The 15,334-nt window shown below is 35.6% G+C and overlaps 1 protein-coding gene across 1 annotated transcript; it reads right to left on the bottom strand.

Moving 5' to 3' along the window:
- Window positions 1-12,348: 12,348 nt before the first annotated feature.
- LOC133029196 (uncharacterized) lies at window positions 12,349-13,301 on the bottom strand. Its single transcript, XM_061101685.1, has one exon. The coding sequence runs from the start codon at window positions 13,258-13,260 to the stop codon at window positions 12,775-12,777; it is 486 nt and encodes a 161-aa protein (XP_060957668.1). The 5' UTR covers window positions 13,261-13,301; the 3' UTR covers window positions 12,349-12,774.
- Between the last annotated feature and the right edge of the window lie 2,033 nt (window positions 13,302-15,334).

The raw sequence follows: 15,334 nt of genomic DNA, 5'->3' as shown, positions 1-15,334 counted from the left end.
ACATAAAATGTTATTTCTGATCTTTATTAATCAGTAAATCTGATCATATGAAATGAGTTTTATTTAGGGAAATAAAACCAAACAAACTCCCACTTGCACTAATATAAAACAAAAAGTGCATTTCAAATAATCATTAACACCTTGATATACCAATCAAGTGTAATAGTAGTAAACTCCTCGTAATAGGATCTGACAGGTTGAATTAAACACAACCTCTTCTCCACCATTACTCTTCCTTAATCACAAAATCCTTGATAATGTGAAATTCCTCTCTATATGTCTACTTTCTTGGGATACTGGATTCTATACTTTTGGGCAACTACTCTTTGGTTATTCAGGAAGCAACCCTAGTAGTTAAGGCAAGTTGGAACGGTGCCACAAAAGTATAGAACTTTCCTTAGACTGAATAAGTATCTTTCCTGCAACTTTTAACATTCAGTCTCTCTCTGGTAGACCAAGAGATTTCAGATAGGTTTTTACACTTCTCCAAAATTACTACTCCACCCCCAAAGTAATCACCATCTCATCAACAGACTTTCTAGCACACCGGCAAGTCTCGAAATCTGATGTGGTGTAGTCTAAGAGTTTCAAAACCACCCTTATTGACTAACATATAGTTCCTCTTCTTAATCTTAAGATTTACTTGATTGTCTTCCAATGTTCCTCTCCTAGATTAATCTGATACTTACTCATTACTCCCACTCAACAGAAGGTGTCTGGTCTAAGGCATACTAAAGCATATCTGAGACCTCTCACTGTTGATTTAAGAAATTCTTTCATGGCTTTATCTTCTCTGGAATAGTTGAGACCTTTCCTTAGATAAATAAAATCTATCTCTAAGAAGTTGTGAAGCTTCTATAGATTTCCATTGGAAAGAAAATGCTTCAGCATCTTACTAAAGTAAGTTGCTTGCATTAGAGTAAGTAATTACCAGGTATACCACAAGCCATAGGTTTAGATAAACTCAAACCTACAATACTAGGAATAGGAAGTTTTGTTAAGTCCATTGAATAGACTTATGAACAAAAATTTCCTTTCATGTCCTTGTAATAGAAAACTTTAGGTTACTCCATGTGAATGGATCAAACCATAGTTCTATTGGCTTTCTTCTTAGTTTCTTATCTTGACAATCCATTACTTGTTTAAACTCACAATGGATTTTAATCACTAGTGTCTTCCAAGTCATGAGAAGGTGAGTTCCTAGAAACTCTCCCACTACAACAAGGTACTGTGAACTATGTCTAAGAAAACTAAATGGTATTGACCTCTTCGGTTGTGTTAAGACAACAGAGGCAGTGGGATCATCTTGTAACGAATAAGATGATAGAACACTTATGGAATCAAGAAAAATTATCTCCTTTATTTGCTACTTTATTTTCAGACTTAGTCATTTTTCCTAGAAAAGTAGTATTTGTTTAAACAAATACTTTCTCATCTAATGACTATGGAATGCTCCACCCCTAATCACTTAGAATAGCTAACAAACATGCAAACCAAGGTTAGCAGTTCTAGCTTTTCTTAAGATTTCGATTAGGTCATCCATGAATCTAGTAATGGTTTACATTAAGTATACAACCATTGCATCATTCTGAAATTATATTACCATAGAAGGATTTAGGCAATGACTAGTAACTAATCATCAAAATGCAACTCGAATTTCTGGGGAGGTAAGTTTGGATATAATTCAAAATCAAATTAATGATCTTTGAACTGCATATCTACTAACTTTTTCTCCACCCCTATCAGTTCGCAAGATCTTTAACCACTTTCCATTGCTAGAAATTTATGAAATTTTTCAAACATTTCAAATTTCTTTTGCGTAAGGTAAAATCTAGAGTGATCGTTTTAAGAATACAACGAAAACTCATATCCACCTCTGAATGTACATCCATCTACGAATGAGATGAAATTACTTTCAGTGGATATAGGCATATTAACTCTTTGCAGAGAATGATCTTGTCAAAACCACTATGACCAAGATACAAATGCCATAGATTTATAAAATATGTGGTTGTATCTTTTGATGACTTACTTTAGTTACATCAAAGAGTTCTTAGAATAGTGCAAGTGGATTCTGGTCAAAGAATACTAAACTCATACAGTTTGAATCCATTGATAGAAAAAGGTTATGAAACACTTGTGAAAGTGTAACTGTATAATTAGTCATTCTTTCTTGGACCAGCACTACTAATCTAACTCTATGATTTTCCTATACAAGTAGGAGATATCTAAGATTGAGGATTTATATCATTTAGGGATAGAATTATGGGAATATAATCATATGCGTCATCTAATTTCTTAAGAGAAAATAAGACTTTATATGATTTATAGACCATTCATCCAATGATATGTCATTAAGCTAATTCGAAATGAATAAGCTAAGAGGAATTAGGATAATTTCGTTTTAAATAAGAATCCAACGATGCTCCGATTAGCGAGAGTCAAAGTAATCTTATTTATACAATCTTCTTGTTTCATATTGTAAAACACTAGTCTAAGGTATCATCAATTGATGAACAGCTAGATGTTGCATATACAATATTTATCTTTCGAGATCTAACACTATTATGTTAGTCTAATGGTGAAAATCCATTAGGGATTTATCTCATTAGAAAAACAAATCAAGTTAGACCAACAATGAAGATTCGAAATTACACTACAATTTAATAACAGAAAATAACATGGTTCAATACAAATTCATACACAATTCAGAAATTATGAAGCACATAGCAAGTAGGAATGACAAGTGAAAATACTAAAACATACAATCCTAAATAATTTCCAAGGTTTTCAACAAAATGATATCAGTGTCCCGTTTAGGCGAGAGTCAAAGCTATCATCCATTGAATAGAGTTGTCAGCTCATCTAAAATGTCAAACATTCTAGCAACTTTTTATTCGATCAAGATTTGAATTCGCGTTGTCCCGTTTAGGCGAGAGTCAAGGCTATTCTATCTTATGAGCTTCCACCATTGTTTCATATTCTTGCAAGTCTTATACAGTCGCCACCATTAGGGTGAGCATAAACTATATAAAAAAACACTTACAAGATTACTTATCTTTCAAGATTAAACGGTGCTAACTTGCTAATGAACGTTCCTCCATTAGGGAGGATTACTCACTAAAACAATAGCTATGTAAAACCAACAATGGAGATCGAATATCCTTATAATAATAAAGCTCATTATTTAATGAAGGGTTGTATTTTCTTCTAATATTTATTTTAATCAATTTATTTTAAATATATATTTATTTAATTAAAATTTCCAATTTAGAATGAAAAAATTCCAAATATAAATTTTAATTTAATATTTATAAGTTATACTTAGATGGATATGAAAATAACGTGAATTATTTCCATCTTAATAATAATTTCCATAAATATTTAGAACATTATTCAATTTAAGTTGTTTCAAAATTAATTTAAATTAATTTACAACTCAAATTTAATTTTCTATAAATATATATTGCATTTCAAAAATGCTTTAAAATAAAATAAAATAAATCTGGAAAATTACTCTAATTTTATGTTGGCCCAAAATTAATAAAAATTAATTTTCAACAAAAAATATAATTTCCCTATTTAATTAAATATCTAAGAAAAATTTCAAATATTTAAGTATCATGATTAAAAAAAATCAACTTAAATATTAATTTTCTATTTAATTAAATATCACTAGAAAAATACTTCAAGCAAAACAGATAATATCTATCTAGACTTTCATTGACTAATTAATCCAATTTCTAATTATAATATATTTTAGTTCATTTATTTTAATTAATCATTAAATGAAAAAATCAATGATTTAAGTTGGTCCAAAATTAAATAAATAATTCTCAACTTTAATCTATTTTTCAAATAAAATTCAAAATTTCTGCATTAAAGAAATGCAATTTCGAAATTTTGGGAAATGATTAATAAAATAAAATAAAATATATTTTGAAAATTATTCAAACTTAAGTTATTCTGAAAAAAGATTCCAAACTTAAAATAATTTTTAACTTTAATTAAATAACATGAAAATAACATTATTTAAGTATCATGATGAAAATCAACTTAGATATTGAAATTTTCAATTTAATTAAATGTATTAAATTCAAGAAACAAATAATTAAGTAAAGAGGAAACTTAATTATTAATTCTAGTTTAATACTAGGAAAATATACTAAACTTAGATTGTACCAAAATTAATTAGGAAACAATTAATTTCACAATCTATGATATTTTCCTATTTAATATTAGAAATAATAACTAGAACTAGAAATAACTGTCTAGAATATATCATTAACTAAGTGTTTTTTTAAAATTAACTTTAAAGTATTACAATGAAAAATAAATTTCATATATTTTAAAAGTTAATTATGTTGCTAATTCAATTTTAATTAGGTTAGACTAATATAATTAACCTAATACAATTATTTAAATAAGGCAAATGGGCCTTCACAATTGGGGTAGTTCATGTGAGGGGGAGCTGGGTTCAGTATGTCGTACCCACTTCTATGGCCCCCAACTCTCACACAAGGCCCAAAAGAGAGGAATTTAACCTTAAAATAAACAATTGTTATTCATTGAATAAGCCAAAATCTAATTGGGCCTAAATAAATTTTCTTATGTCAAAATTTATTTTAGCAACCTAGTCCATTTACTTAGTAAAAACTTAAATGGGCTCCCTATATGTATGTAAGCCCAAAAGCAAACATATAGGCTCACACAGGTCAAATGATTTGGATGGGCCCTATCATGTTACTAGGTTTACACAGATGAAAGAAGTACAAAATTTACCTGTTACAAATTATTTATAAGATCTATCGTCAATTGGACTATGATTAAAATCAGATCATTGGATCATGATCTGTCAACAAGTTAATCATAGCAATTTAGATCAGATAAATAATAGGTTTGCTAAAAAGTTTTGAATAAACAATATAAATAAACAAACATTGTCCATGTAACAGATGTGAATCAAGATATTAATATAATTAAATTATTATTCTTAAACTAACCAAATAAAGGAAACTAATTTTAAAATATCTAGGTTTACTTGAATCAAATTAAATTAAATATCTAATAAGATCAATGATTTAAAAGGAAAGAATCTCCAATATCACTTTCAGATCTTATAATTTAATAAAATAAACCAATTTTAAAATAGATTTGGTTAGATAATTATTATTTTAGGAATAAAATAATAAATGAATAATAATTACCATAATTATATGTCAAAATATCTCAAATTAAGCAATATTCGAATCTCTACAAAAATATCTATGTTATTTAAATATTTAAGATATGATTTATAAATTTCTAATAAGGAAAAAATAATATATATAGAAAAACATATCATTTTAATACTTATAATTTATAAATAATTAAATATTTAACAAAATAACAAATTTTTGAATTTGAAAACATTATGGTAAGTATATCTATAAAAATATCTATGTTAATTTCAAATTTATTAATTATTTAATTTGCCATATAAGATAATTTTAATATAATATTTTAAATAAAAAGAAAAAGTTATCTTTTAATTTAAAATATCTTAAATATCAAAATATCTAATCTTATAATTAAATAATAAATAAATATTAAAGAACTTAACAAATTTTTAAATCTGACCATAATAGGAAATATTTAAAATTGGAAACAATCCAAAATAGAAATATTTAAAAATTGGAAAAATTCCAAATTGAAAATATTTAAAATTGGAAACATTTCAATTTAGAAATATTTAAAAAAGGAAAAATGAATTTTGGGAAACAAACCCATGGAAAAATTGGATTTGTGGGGAAAAACCCCAAAAAATTCGCAATTCGGGAAAGCAGCCCAGTAGGCTGCATTTGCAGCCCAGGAGAGGCTGCTAGCAGCCTGTCACGCGCGCGGATGGGGTGCTCACGCCGAGGAATCTCGGCGCCTGCAGGGTGCCTGACCGAGAAAACTCGGTCAGCTGCAAGGTGATGGACCGAGGTACGCGCGCGGATGGGGAGGCTGATCCGAGGGTCTGGTGCGCATGAGCACCACCCTTGACAGCCTTGAATCCCGATTTTCCAAAATTCATATCTTTCTCAATTTTGATCGGAATCAAGTTCCCTAAAAAACAAAATTGCTTAATTTTTCACAAGGAATCCAAATAAAATATTTTCAAAAATTGAAAAAATATTTTTCATGGAAGACGAAACTGTACAACATCAACATTCATCAAACAACACAAAAACCAACATGAAACCATCCAAATCAACACAGAAACATGCAATCATCGTTTTAATTCATATTACATGAAAGTAAATCATTACCATGGCTCTGGTGCCAGTTGTTGGAAATTATTTTACCAGGATCTAGATTTACTAACATGTATGTTGGATTAATAACCTAATATGAATTCTAAAACAATGAAAATAAACACATATAAAGTTAGAAAACCTTACAATGGGTGCAGCGGAATAATATGACTCCTTCCGTTCAGATCTCTAGCCCTTGATTTCTTTCTATAGCAGAGCATCACCAAGATCTGAACCTGGATCTTCTTTTCTCCTTCTTTGATGCAGAAATTCCATAGTCTTCCATACTATGATTGAGATACCACTTGATGTGTGTGGGCACTACTCATCTCACAAGGATTTCGAATTTTTCTCTCTTTTTCTCTCTTTTTCTCTCTTGAATTTCGTGGCTTATGGCTTCATACAAGAGAAGAGAACAAGGTTGCTTTATATAGGGAAAAGGGAGAGCACAACTTTCCAAATAAACAGCTTCCTCTTTTACTGAGTAATTGATTAACTGCCTTATTTAGTGTGATCCACCACTTTCCTATTATAGCTAGGCTTTGATTAGCAATTACATGGCAATTAAAATTGAAAATAATAATTGGGAAACACACAAAGAGGTGCCGGCCATAGGGTGATATGGGCCTCACTTGGATTTTGCAGTTTCCTCAATTTTATTTCAATTTCTCCAAAAATGCCATTTTTCCAATTCTAATCATTTAAATGCCAAAACTAATTATTTAATAACTAAAATAGATTATTAAATAATATTGTCATTTAAAATAATTATTAATTAGACATACAAAGTCTCTTAATTAATAATTAAACCTAGAAACCCTTTTCTTTACGATTTTATCCTTAAACTGTGAGAATTCATAAAGTAGACATAGTCTAACTTTTAGAATTATAATTGATTAATTAAAATCAATTAACTGAGTCTTACAAGCAGTATGGTCTCAACTAGTATGGGGACCATGGGTCTATATAACCGAGCTTCCAATAAGTCGAACCGAATTTACCAAGTAAATTCCCTAACTTATTAATTCCTCATTAAATCCACACTTAGAACTTGGAATTGCACTCTCAGTCATATAGAAACGCTCTATATGTTCCACGATATAGACACGTCATTAGTTATCCATTGTTATAACCCTAATGTGATCAATGATCCTCTATATAGATTATTTACACTGTGAAGGGATTAAATTACCCTAACACCCTACAATGTATTTTATCCTTAAAACACTTAACCCTGTATAAATGATATTTCACCTAAGTGAAATGAGATCTCCACCATTTATCTTCGTTTGGTTATTAAGCTCGAAGGAAATCATCCTTTACTTCTATTTGCCAGATAGAAGCTATAGATTCCATATTTATGTTAGCGCTCCCACTCAATTGCACTACCGTGTTCCCAAAATGTATGTATTGCCCTGACCATAAATTAGGCTTAACTAACAAATCAAAAAACACGAATAACACTCTTGAGATTGAGCCTAACCATATCTGGATTTCGATCATGTGATCTAGGATCAACATGTGATATTGAATTGAATAGATATTACGGTAAATTTTAACATATCTAATCAAAGTTCAATATCGGTCCCTTCCGATGTATACTCCATACATCCGATACTGGTAAACTTTGTCAATGTCCTGGAAAGGACATAACACTTTTCCAAGGTGTAAGAATACCTATCGCTGATTATACCATGTCAGTCTAAATCCAGTGTTCTGACATATCAGGGAATAAACTTTTGAACATATAATAAATATTATATTCCACTGTGCTGACAACACTATAATCTTTAACAAACTCATATGTTCTGGACTTAAAAAGAATTCATACATTATATACATATAATCATGAAATAAATCATGTGAACCATGCAACATAAAATGTTATTTCTGATCTTTATTAATCAGTAAATCTGATTATATGAAATGAGTTTTATTTAGGGCATAAAACCCAACAACCCGAACTTGAACTCAGACCCAAACATGGAACCAGACTAGGGACACAGAACCAGGGTCGAGACCTAGAACCGCATCCCAGTCTCGAGCCCGAACCCAAATTCAGAAATCGGACCTGGGACCTGAACATGAACAAGACTGAGACCAGTGACAGTGATCCAGATCTTGTCTCGAGATTCAGGTAACGCGGCCAGGAACAGACCAGTAGTCGTTGTCTAGATCTGGGACTCAGACTAGGACCAGAACCCAGACGAAGATCAAACCCGAACCCAGACTTAGACCTGGGACCCAAAATTAGAACCTGAACAAGAATCGCCGAACCAGGACCCTAGAACAAGACTAGGACCGTGACAAGGACCTGGACCCAGACCTAGAACCGAACTCAGACCTAGCCTCAAACCCAAACTGAGACTGGAACTTGGACCCGCACATGGTCACGTACCCAGACCGGAACTGAGACCCGGACCTGGACATAAATCTGGGACTCGATCCAAAACACAAACTTGGACCTAGAAAGGGATTTGGATACGAACCTGGACTCGGACCAAGATCCAGACTGGGATCGAAATGCTGGACCTAGATCTGGACAGAGATCCTGACCCAGACCCAAACTTGGACCGGCACTCGAGACCCGAACTTCGACCTAGACTCGAACCTAAACCCAGATCGGGGTCCACACCTAGACACAAACCCGGACACAGACTCGCACCCGAACTCAAACACCCACACCTAGAATCAGACAAAAAGCAAGAGTCGGACCCTGACCCAACTCGAACCCAGACCAGGATCAGAACAAAGGACTTAGACCCAGAACTGAATCCAGACTCAGATCGGGATTGGAACTTTGGAGTCCGACCCAACCTAGGCACAGACCCAGGTCGCGAACCCACACCTGGCGCCTGATCTGGAACTAGACTGAAATAAGGACCCGAACCAAAACTCAGACCAGGACTCGAACTCTGACCCGAACGCAAACCCAAACTCGAACTCAGAATCACAAATGGACCGAGAACCGAACTAGGACTAGGACCATGACCTAAACCCAAACCCGAACCTAGATCAAAACACAAACAGAGACCTAAATCCGAACCGAGACTAGGACTCGAACCCGAACATAGACCGGGACCAAAACCCACACAATAATTAGGACCTAGACCCATAATTAGGATAGGAACCTGGGAAAGAGAACTAGGACCGGGACCTAGTACCCGACCCAGACCTTAACTTGAACCTATTACCCAGCTCGTGACCCGACACCAGAAATCGAATGAGACTGGGACCCGAGATCGGGATCTGAATCTGGACCTATGGCTTGGACAAAACCCGTAGTCGGTGTCTGGATTTGGGACCCAGCCCTGGACTCGAACCCACACTAGGACATAAACCTAGTTCCAAACCCAAAAGTGGACACGAACCCGTACCCTGTGACCCAAAATTGGAAACAAAACCTGAAGTTAACCGAGACTGGAACTAGGACTTTGACTTTGAATCATAATTGAAATTGGTCCTAGATCTAGAACCGTAACCGGACCAGGACCCGGACTCCAAATTAGACCTAGACCAGAATTGGAAGCCGGACCCGGATCCCCACCCAATCTTGGAATTGGGACCTGAACCCGAACTTGAACTCAGACCAAAACATGGAACCGGACTAAGGACACGAAACCAGGGTCGGGACCTAGAACCGCACCCTAGTCTCGATCCCGAACCCAAACTCAAAAATTGGATCTGGGACCTGAACTAGAGCCAGACCGAGCCAGACCTGAACTAGGACAAGAACCAAGACGAAGAACCAAACCCAAACCCAAACCCAAAATTGGAACCTCAACAATAATCGCTAAACCAGGACCGTAGAACAAGATTAGGACCGTGACCAGGACCCGGACCCAGACCTAGAACCGAACACAGACCTAGCCTCAGACCCAAACTGAGACTGGAACTCGGGCCCGGACACGGTAGTGTACCCAGACCAGAACTGAGACCCAGACCTAGACCTAAATCTAGGACTAGATCCCAAACCATGACTTGGACCTATATAGGGATCCGGATACGAACCTGGACTCGGACCAAGACCTAGACTTGGATCGAAATGTTGGACCAAGATCTGGACCGAGATCCTGACCAAGACCCAAACTTGGACCCGCACTCGGGACCCGAACTTGGACCTGGACCTGAACCTAGACCCAGATCGGGGTCCAGACCTGCACACAAACTCTGACACAGACTCGCACCCGAACTCAAACCCACACCTAGAATCAAACCCAAAGTTATACCCAGACCCGGACACACACTCGAAGCCAGTCCAAGTTAAGAACCAAGGACATAGACCCAGAACTGAATCCAGTCACAGATCAGGACTGGAACTTGAAACTCGGACCCAACCTAGACCAAGACCCAGGATGCGAACCCACACAAGGAGCCTGATCTGTACCGAGACTGAAATCCAGACCAGAACCCAAACTCAGACAAGGACTCGATGTAACGCCCTGTCCAACAGGGACGCCACGTGTGTGCACTTTATTTAAAATACCAATAATTATATAAGATGTAATTATACTAAAAGTGTGGGTAATTAAAATTTTGATAGTTAAAACTCAACCTTTAAAGTGTTTAACAAAAGATAAGTAACATGATTTATGGGGTCCCCCTGTTTTCAAAATATTTACAAACTGGTTTCAAAGTATTTTACAACATAAGCTTTATATTATCCAAAATACAATCAAAATAGAGCATCCTGTAAACTGGGCTGCCTGCGGCTGGTATGTACATTGCTGCTACGACCATAAACTCATGGTTGCTCGACTTTAGCTTTTCCTTTACCTGCACCATAAAGCACCAGTGAGTCACAGAGACTCAGCAAGAAAGTGATTAAAACAATAATTGAAAGAAAATGATTATCAACTTATTCTCATGCCATTATGTTTACTCACTATTCGATAATAATAAGCATTTCATTAAACATCATACATTCCTGGTACTTAATAAAGTACCACTTTTACCACTCGTTACATACGAGCTGAATATGTCACTATCGTTGCCCGATAACGCAAACGATAAGTAAGAAACCTAACCACGGTTTCAAGAGTAATTACTCATAACGGTAATAACCGTTTCCAACCCTAGGTAATAACCTAGGCTTAATAAGCTTTAGTCAACATCATAATAATAATTAAGGTCACCTCCATTCATTCATCGATTTTTAACCACATACGGTGCTTACCACTTTTCTTACCTTAATTCAGAAGTCAAGAATATGGCCGACCTGGGTGGAAAAACAAGCTAGGCAATCCCGGTCCTATGTCACGACAATTGAAACACAATAAATACCTTAACATAATATTCCGGATTAAAACCCTAATTCTAAACCGATTAGACTTAGCCTTCACCATCAATATAATAATTCAAATAACTCAAAATTATTCAAAGGCAGGTACCAGGTTCAACCTCGAGCTAAACACGGATCAGAGAAAAACCCGAGAATTTTTCCCCTCCTGTAACCGGTCGACCGACCGGCTTCGATACAACAGAACCAACCGGTCGACCTGCTGTCGCTGAACAGTAAAAATTCGGTTTTTCTCCTCCAGCTCGAACCAAAACCATTTCATACCTAATTTGCACTTCCAGAACAGTTCAATATACCAAATACAATACATTCAACACATCATTTAATCACAATTCACCATTTAACTCAAAATCAACATCTCACTTGATAATTTGCATAAAAACATCTCTTTCAACACCTATATAATTGCACAGCCCTTAATCTCACTCAATCTTCATTCACACAAGTTTCAAATCACCCTAAGAACCTACCCTAACTTCAGTTCATACCCCAGCTCTGGATTAAATGAAAACCCTCACCAAAACCTAAACTAAACTCATAAAAACCAACCAAGAAAAGAGTAGAAACCATACCTCCACTTAGCTAGCTTCTAGGGTTAGGATTAGCTCAAGAAATTGAAGAAAAAGAAATGAGTTTTCCCTTGGTTCCAGCTGCTACAAGAATCGGCAGAAGGAGAAGAAGAAGAGAAGCTTGGAGTTGTGTTTTTGCTTGCTTCCTTGCCTTGGAAGCAACTTAAATAAGGTATCTCTCTTTTTTTTTTTTTTTTTTTTTACTAACAAATCAGCCACCAACAAATGAAAAGTCAAGAAGTCAAAACAAAGAAAGAAAAAAAATGACTAATTTACCCTTAAAAAAAAAACTTAAACTAAAATTATAACCTAGGGGCATTTTGGTAATTTTACTAATTCCCCAATCCGACATTCTAATAAAATTCTGACTTAATCCGGGATATTCTTAAAATAATTCTTTCATTTAATGTCGTGACATTGCTAACCACATAGCTAAATTTCCACAATTACCGGGCCCAAAATAACGTATTTCATTAAATAATTTCTCAAAAATTCATCTAAGTAAGATCATAATCCTACTTCATTTTCCAAGTAATTACATATTTAATAAAATATGTCCATTTAAATATTATTTATTTTCTGGGATATTACAACTATCCCCCACTTATAGGAATTTCGTCCTCGAAATTTACCTGAAAAGCTCGGGATACAACTCCCGCATCTGCGACTCTAATTCCCAAGTCGCTTCTTCAACTTTGCTATTCCGCCACAACACTTTGACTAGTGGAATAGTCTTGTTTCGCAACACCTTTTCTTTCCTGTCTAAGATCTGTACTGGTTGTTCTTCATATGACAGGTCGGTTTGAAGCTCAATGTCCTCATAACTTAAGATATGAGTTGTATCAGATACATATTTCCGAAGCATCGAGACATGAAACACGTTATGAACCCCAGATAAAGCAGGAGGTAGAGCCAACCGATAAGCTACCTGACCTACTTTCTCAAGAATCTCAAATGGACCAATAAATCTGGGACTCAACTTTCCCTTCTTCCCGAACCTTCGAATTCCTTTCATTGGGGACACCCGAAGAAAAACAAAATCCCCAACTTGGAATTCAACATCTCTACGCTTTGGATCCGCGTAGCTTTTCTGTCTACTTTGGGAAGCAAGCATACGAGCTCGAATCTTCTCAATAGCCTCGCTCGTTCTTTGGACAGCTTCAGGTCCAAGGTACCTACGTTCACCACCTCATCCCGGTTGAATAGGTGATCGACATTTCCTTCCATAAAGCATCTCATACGGAGCCATGCCAATGGTACTCTGATAACTATTGTTATAAGAAAACTCAATCAGAGGTAGGTACTTGTTCCAAGAACCTTCAAAGTCCATTATACATGCCCTCAACATATCTTCAAGTATCTGGATAGTTCTTTCAGATTGACCATCAGTTTGAGGATGAAAAGCTGTACTGAATTTCAACTTAGTACCCATTGCTTGCTGTAAACTTTCCCAGAATTTGGATGTAAATTTTGGATCTCGATCTGAAACTATCGACTTTGGGGCACCATGAAGTCGAACTATCTCCTTAATATACAAATCAGCATATTGATCCACTGTATACGTTGTCCTCACCGGGAGAAAGTGAGCAGACTTCGTATATCGATCCACTATCACCCAAATAGAATCATAATACCCTACTGTTCTGGGCAACCCTACCACAAAATCCATGGTGATGTCCTCCCATTTCCATTCAGGAATCTTTAGAGGTTGAAGCAAACTCCGCCGCCTTTGATGTTACGCTTTAATTTGTTGACGGGTTAAGCATTTTGACACATATTCAACAATATCCCTCTTCATACCCGGCCACCGTATAAAGCTTTCACATCATGATACATCTTGGTTGTTCCGGGTGTAAGGAGTACGGTGTAGTATGAGATTCATCAAGAATCTCTTGTCCGATTTCTTTATCAACCGGTACACAAATTCGTTTTTGTATCGCAACAACCCATCAGATAAGCACGAAAAGTCTCTTGCCAATCCAGCCTCTAACTTCTCCTTATGTCCCTGTAGCTCAAGGTCACTTTGTTGGGCTACTCTAATTCTTTCCAATAGATTAGATTGTATGGTGATATTAGCAAGTTTTCCAATTACAAATTCAATTCCCGCTCTCGTCATATCCTCATCCAACTTTGCTGAGATTTCCTTTAGTTCACAAACTTGCCCTGGTCCTTTCCGACTTAGAGCATCCGCTACCACATTTGCTTTACCAGGGTGGTAGAGAATCTCGCAGTCATAATCTTTGACCAGTTCTAACCATCGTCGTTGCCTCATATTTAAATCCTTCTGAGTGAAAAAGTACTTGAGGCTTTTGTGATCTGTATAAATTTCACACCTTTCACCATACAGATAGTGACGCCAAACTTTTAGTGCAAAGACAACCGCTGCTAATTCAATATCATGGGTAGGATATCGTTGTTCATACTCCTTCAATTGCCTGGATGCATAAGCAATCACTTTCCCTGACTGCATAAGAACACAACCTAACCCTTGTTTGGACGCATCACAATAAATCACAAACTTTTCGTCACCTTTTGGTAAGGTTAGCACAGGAGCGGTAATCAACCTTTGCTTCAATTCCTGGAAACTACCTTCACACTTGTCAGTCCAAACAAACTTACAATTCTTTCGGGTCAACTCAGTTAAAGGCGTAGAAATCTTTGCAAAGCCCTCAACAAATCTTCGGTAATACCCTGCTAGCCCCAGGAAACTTCTAACCTCAGTTGCTGATTTAGGTCGAGGCCAGTCACGCACTGCTTCAATCTTCACTGGATCCACTAAAATACCATCTTTGCTTACCACATGCCCCAAGAAACTCACCTGAGGTAACCAGAATTCACATTTCTTAAATTTGGCATACAACTTATGCTCCCTGAGACGTTGTAATACCATTCGAAGATGTCTTTCGTGAGTCTCTTCCGAGTCTGAATAAATTAGAATATCATCGATAAAGACAATAACAAAATCATCCAGAAAATCTTTGAACACTCGGTTCATCAAGTCCATAAATCTTTGTAGGGGCATTTGTTAATCCGAAGGACATTACGAGAATTCATAATGACCATACCGGTCCGAAAAGCGGTCTTGGGAATATCCTCCTCTCGAATCCTCAGTTGGTGATAACCAGATCGAAGATCAATTTTAGAAAAGACAGTTTTACCCTGCAACTGATCAAATAAATCATCTATTC

This window comes from Cannabis sativa, chromosome 7, assembly GCF_029168945.1.
Source record: "Cannabis sativa cultivar Pink pepper isolate KNU-18-1 chromosome 7, ASM2916894v1, whole genome shotgun sequence".
NCBI lineage: Eukaryota > Viridiplantae > Streptophyta > Magnoliopsida > Rosales > Cannabaceae > Cannabis > Cannabis sativa.
Note: the sequence above shows the minus strand (reverse complement) of the source record. Positions and strands in the feature narration are given on the sequence as shown.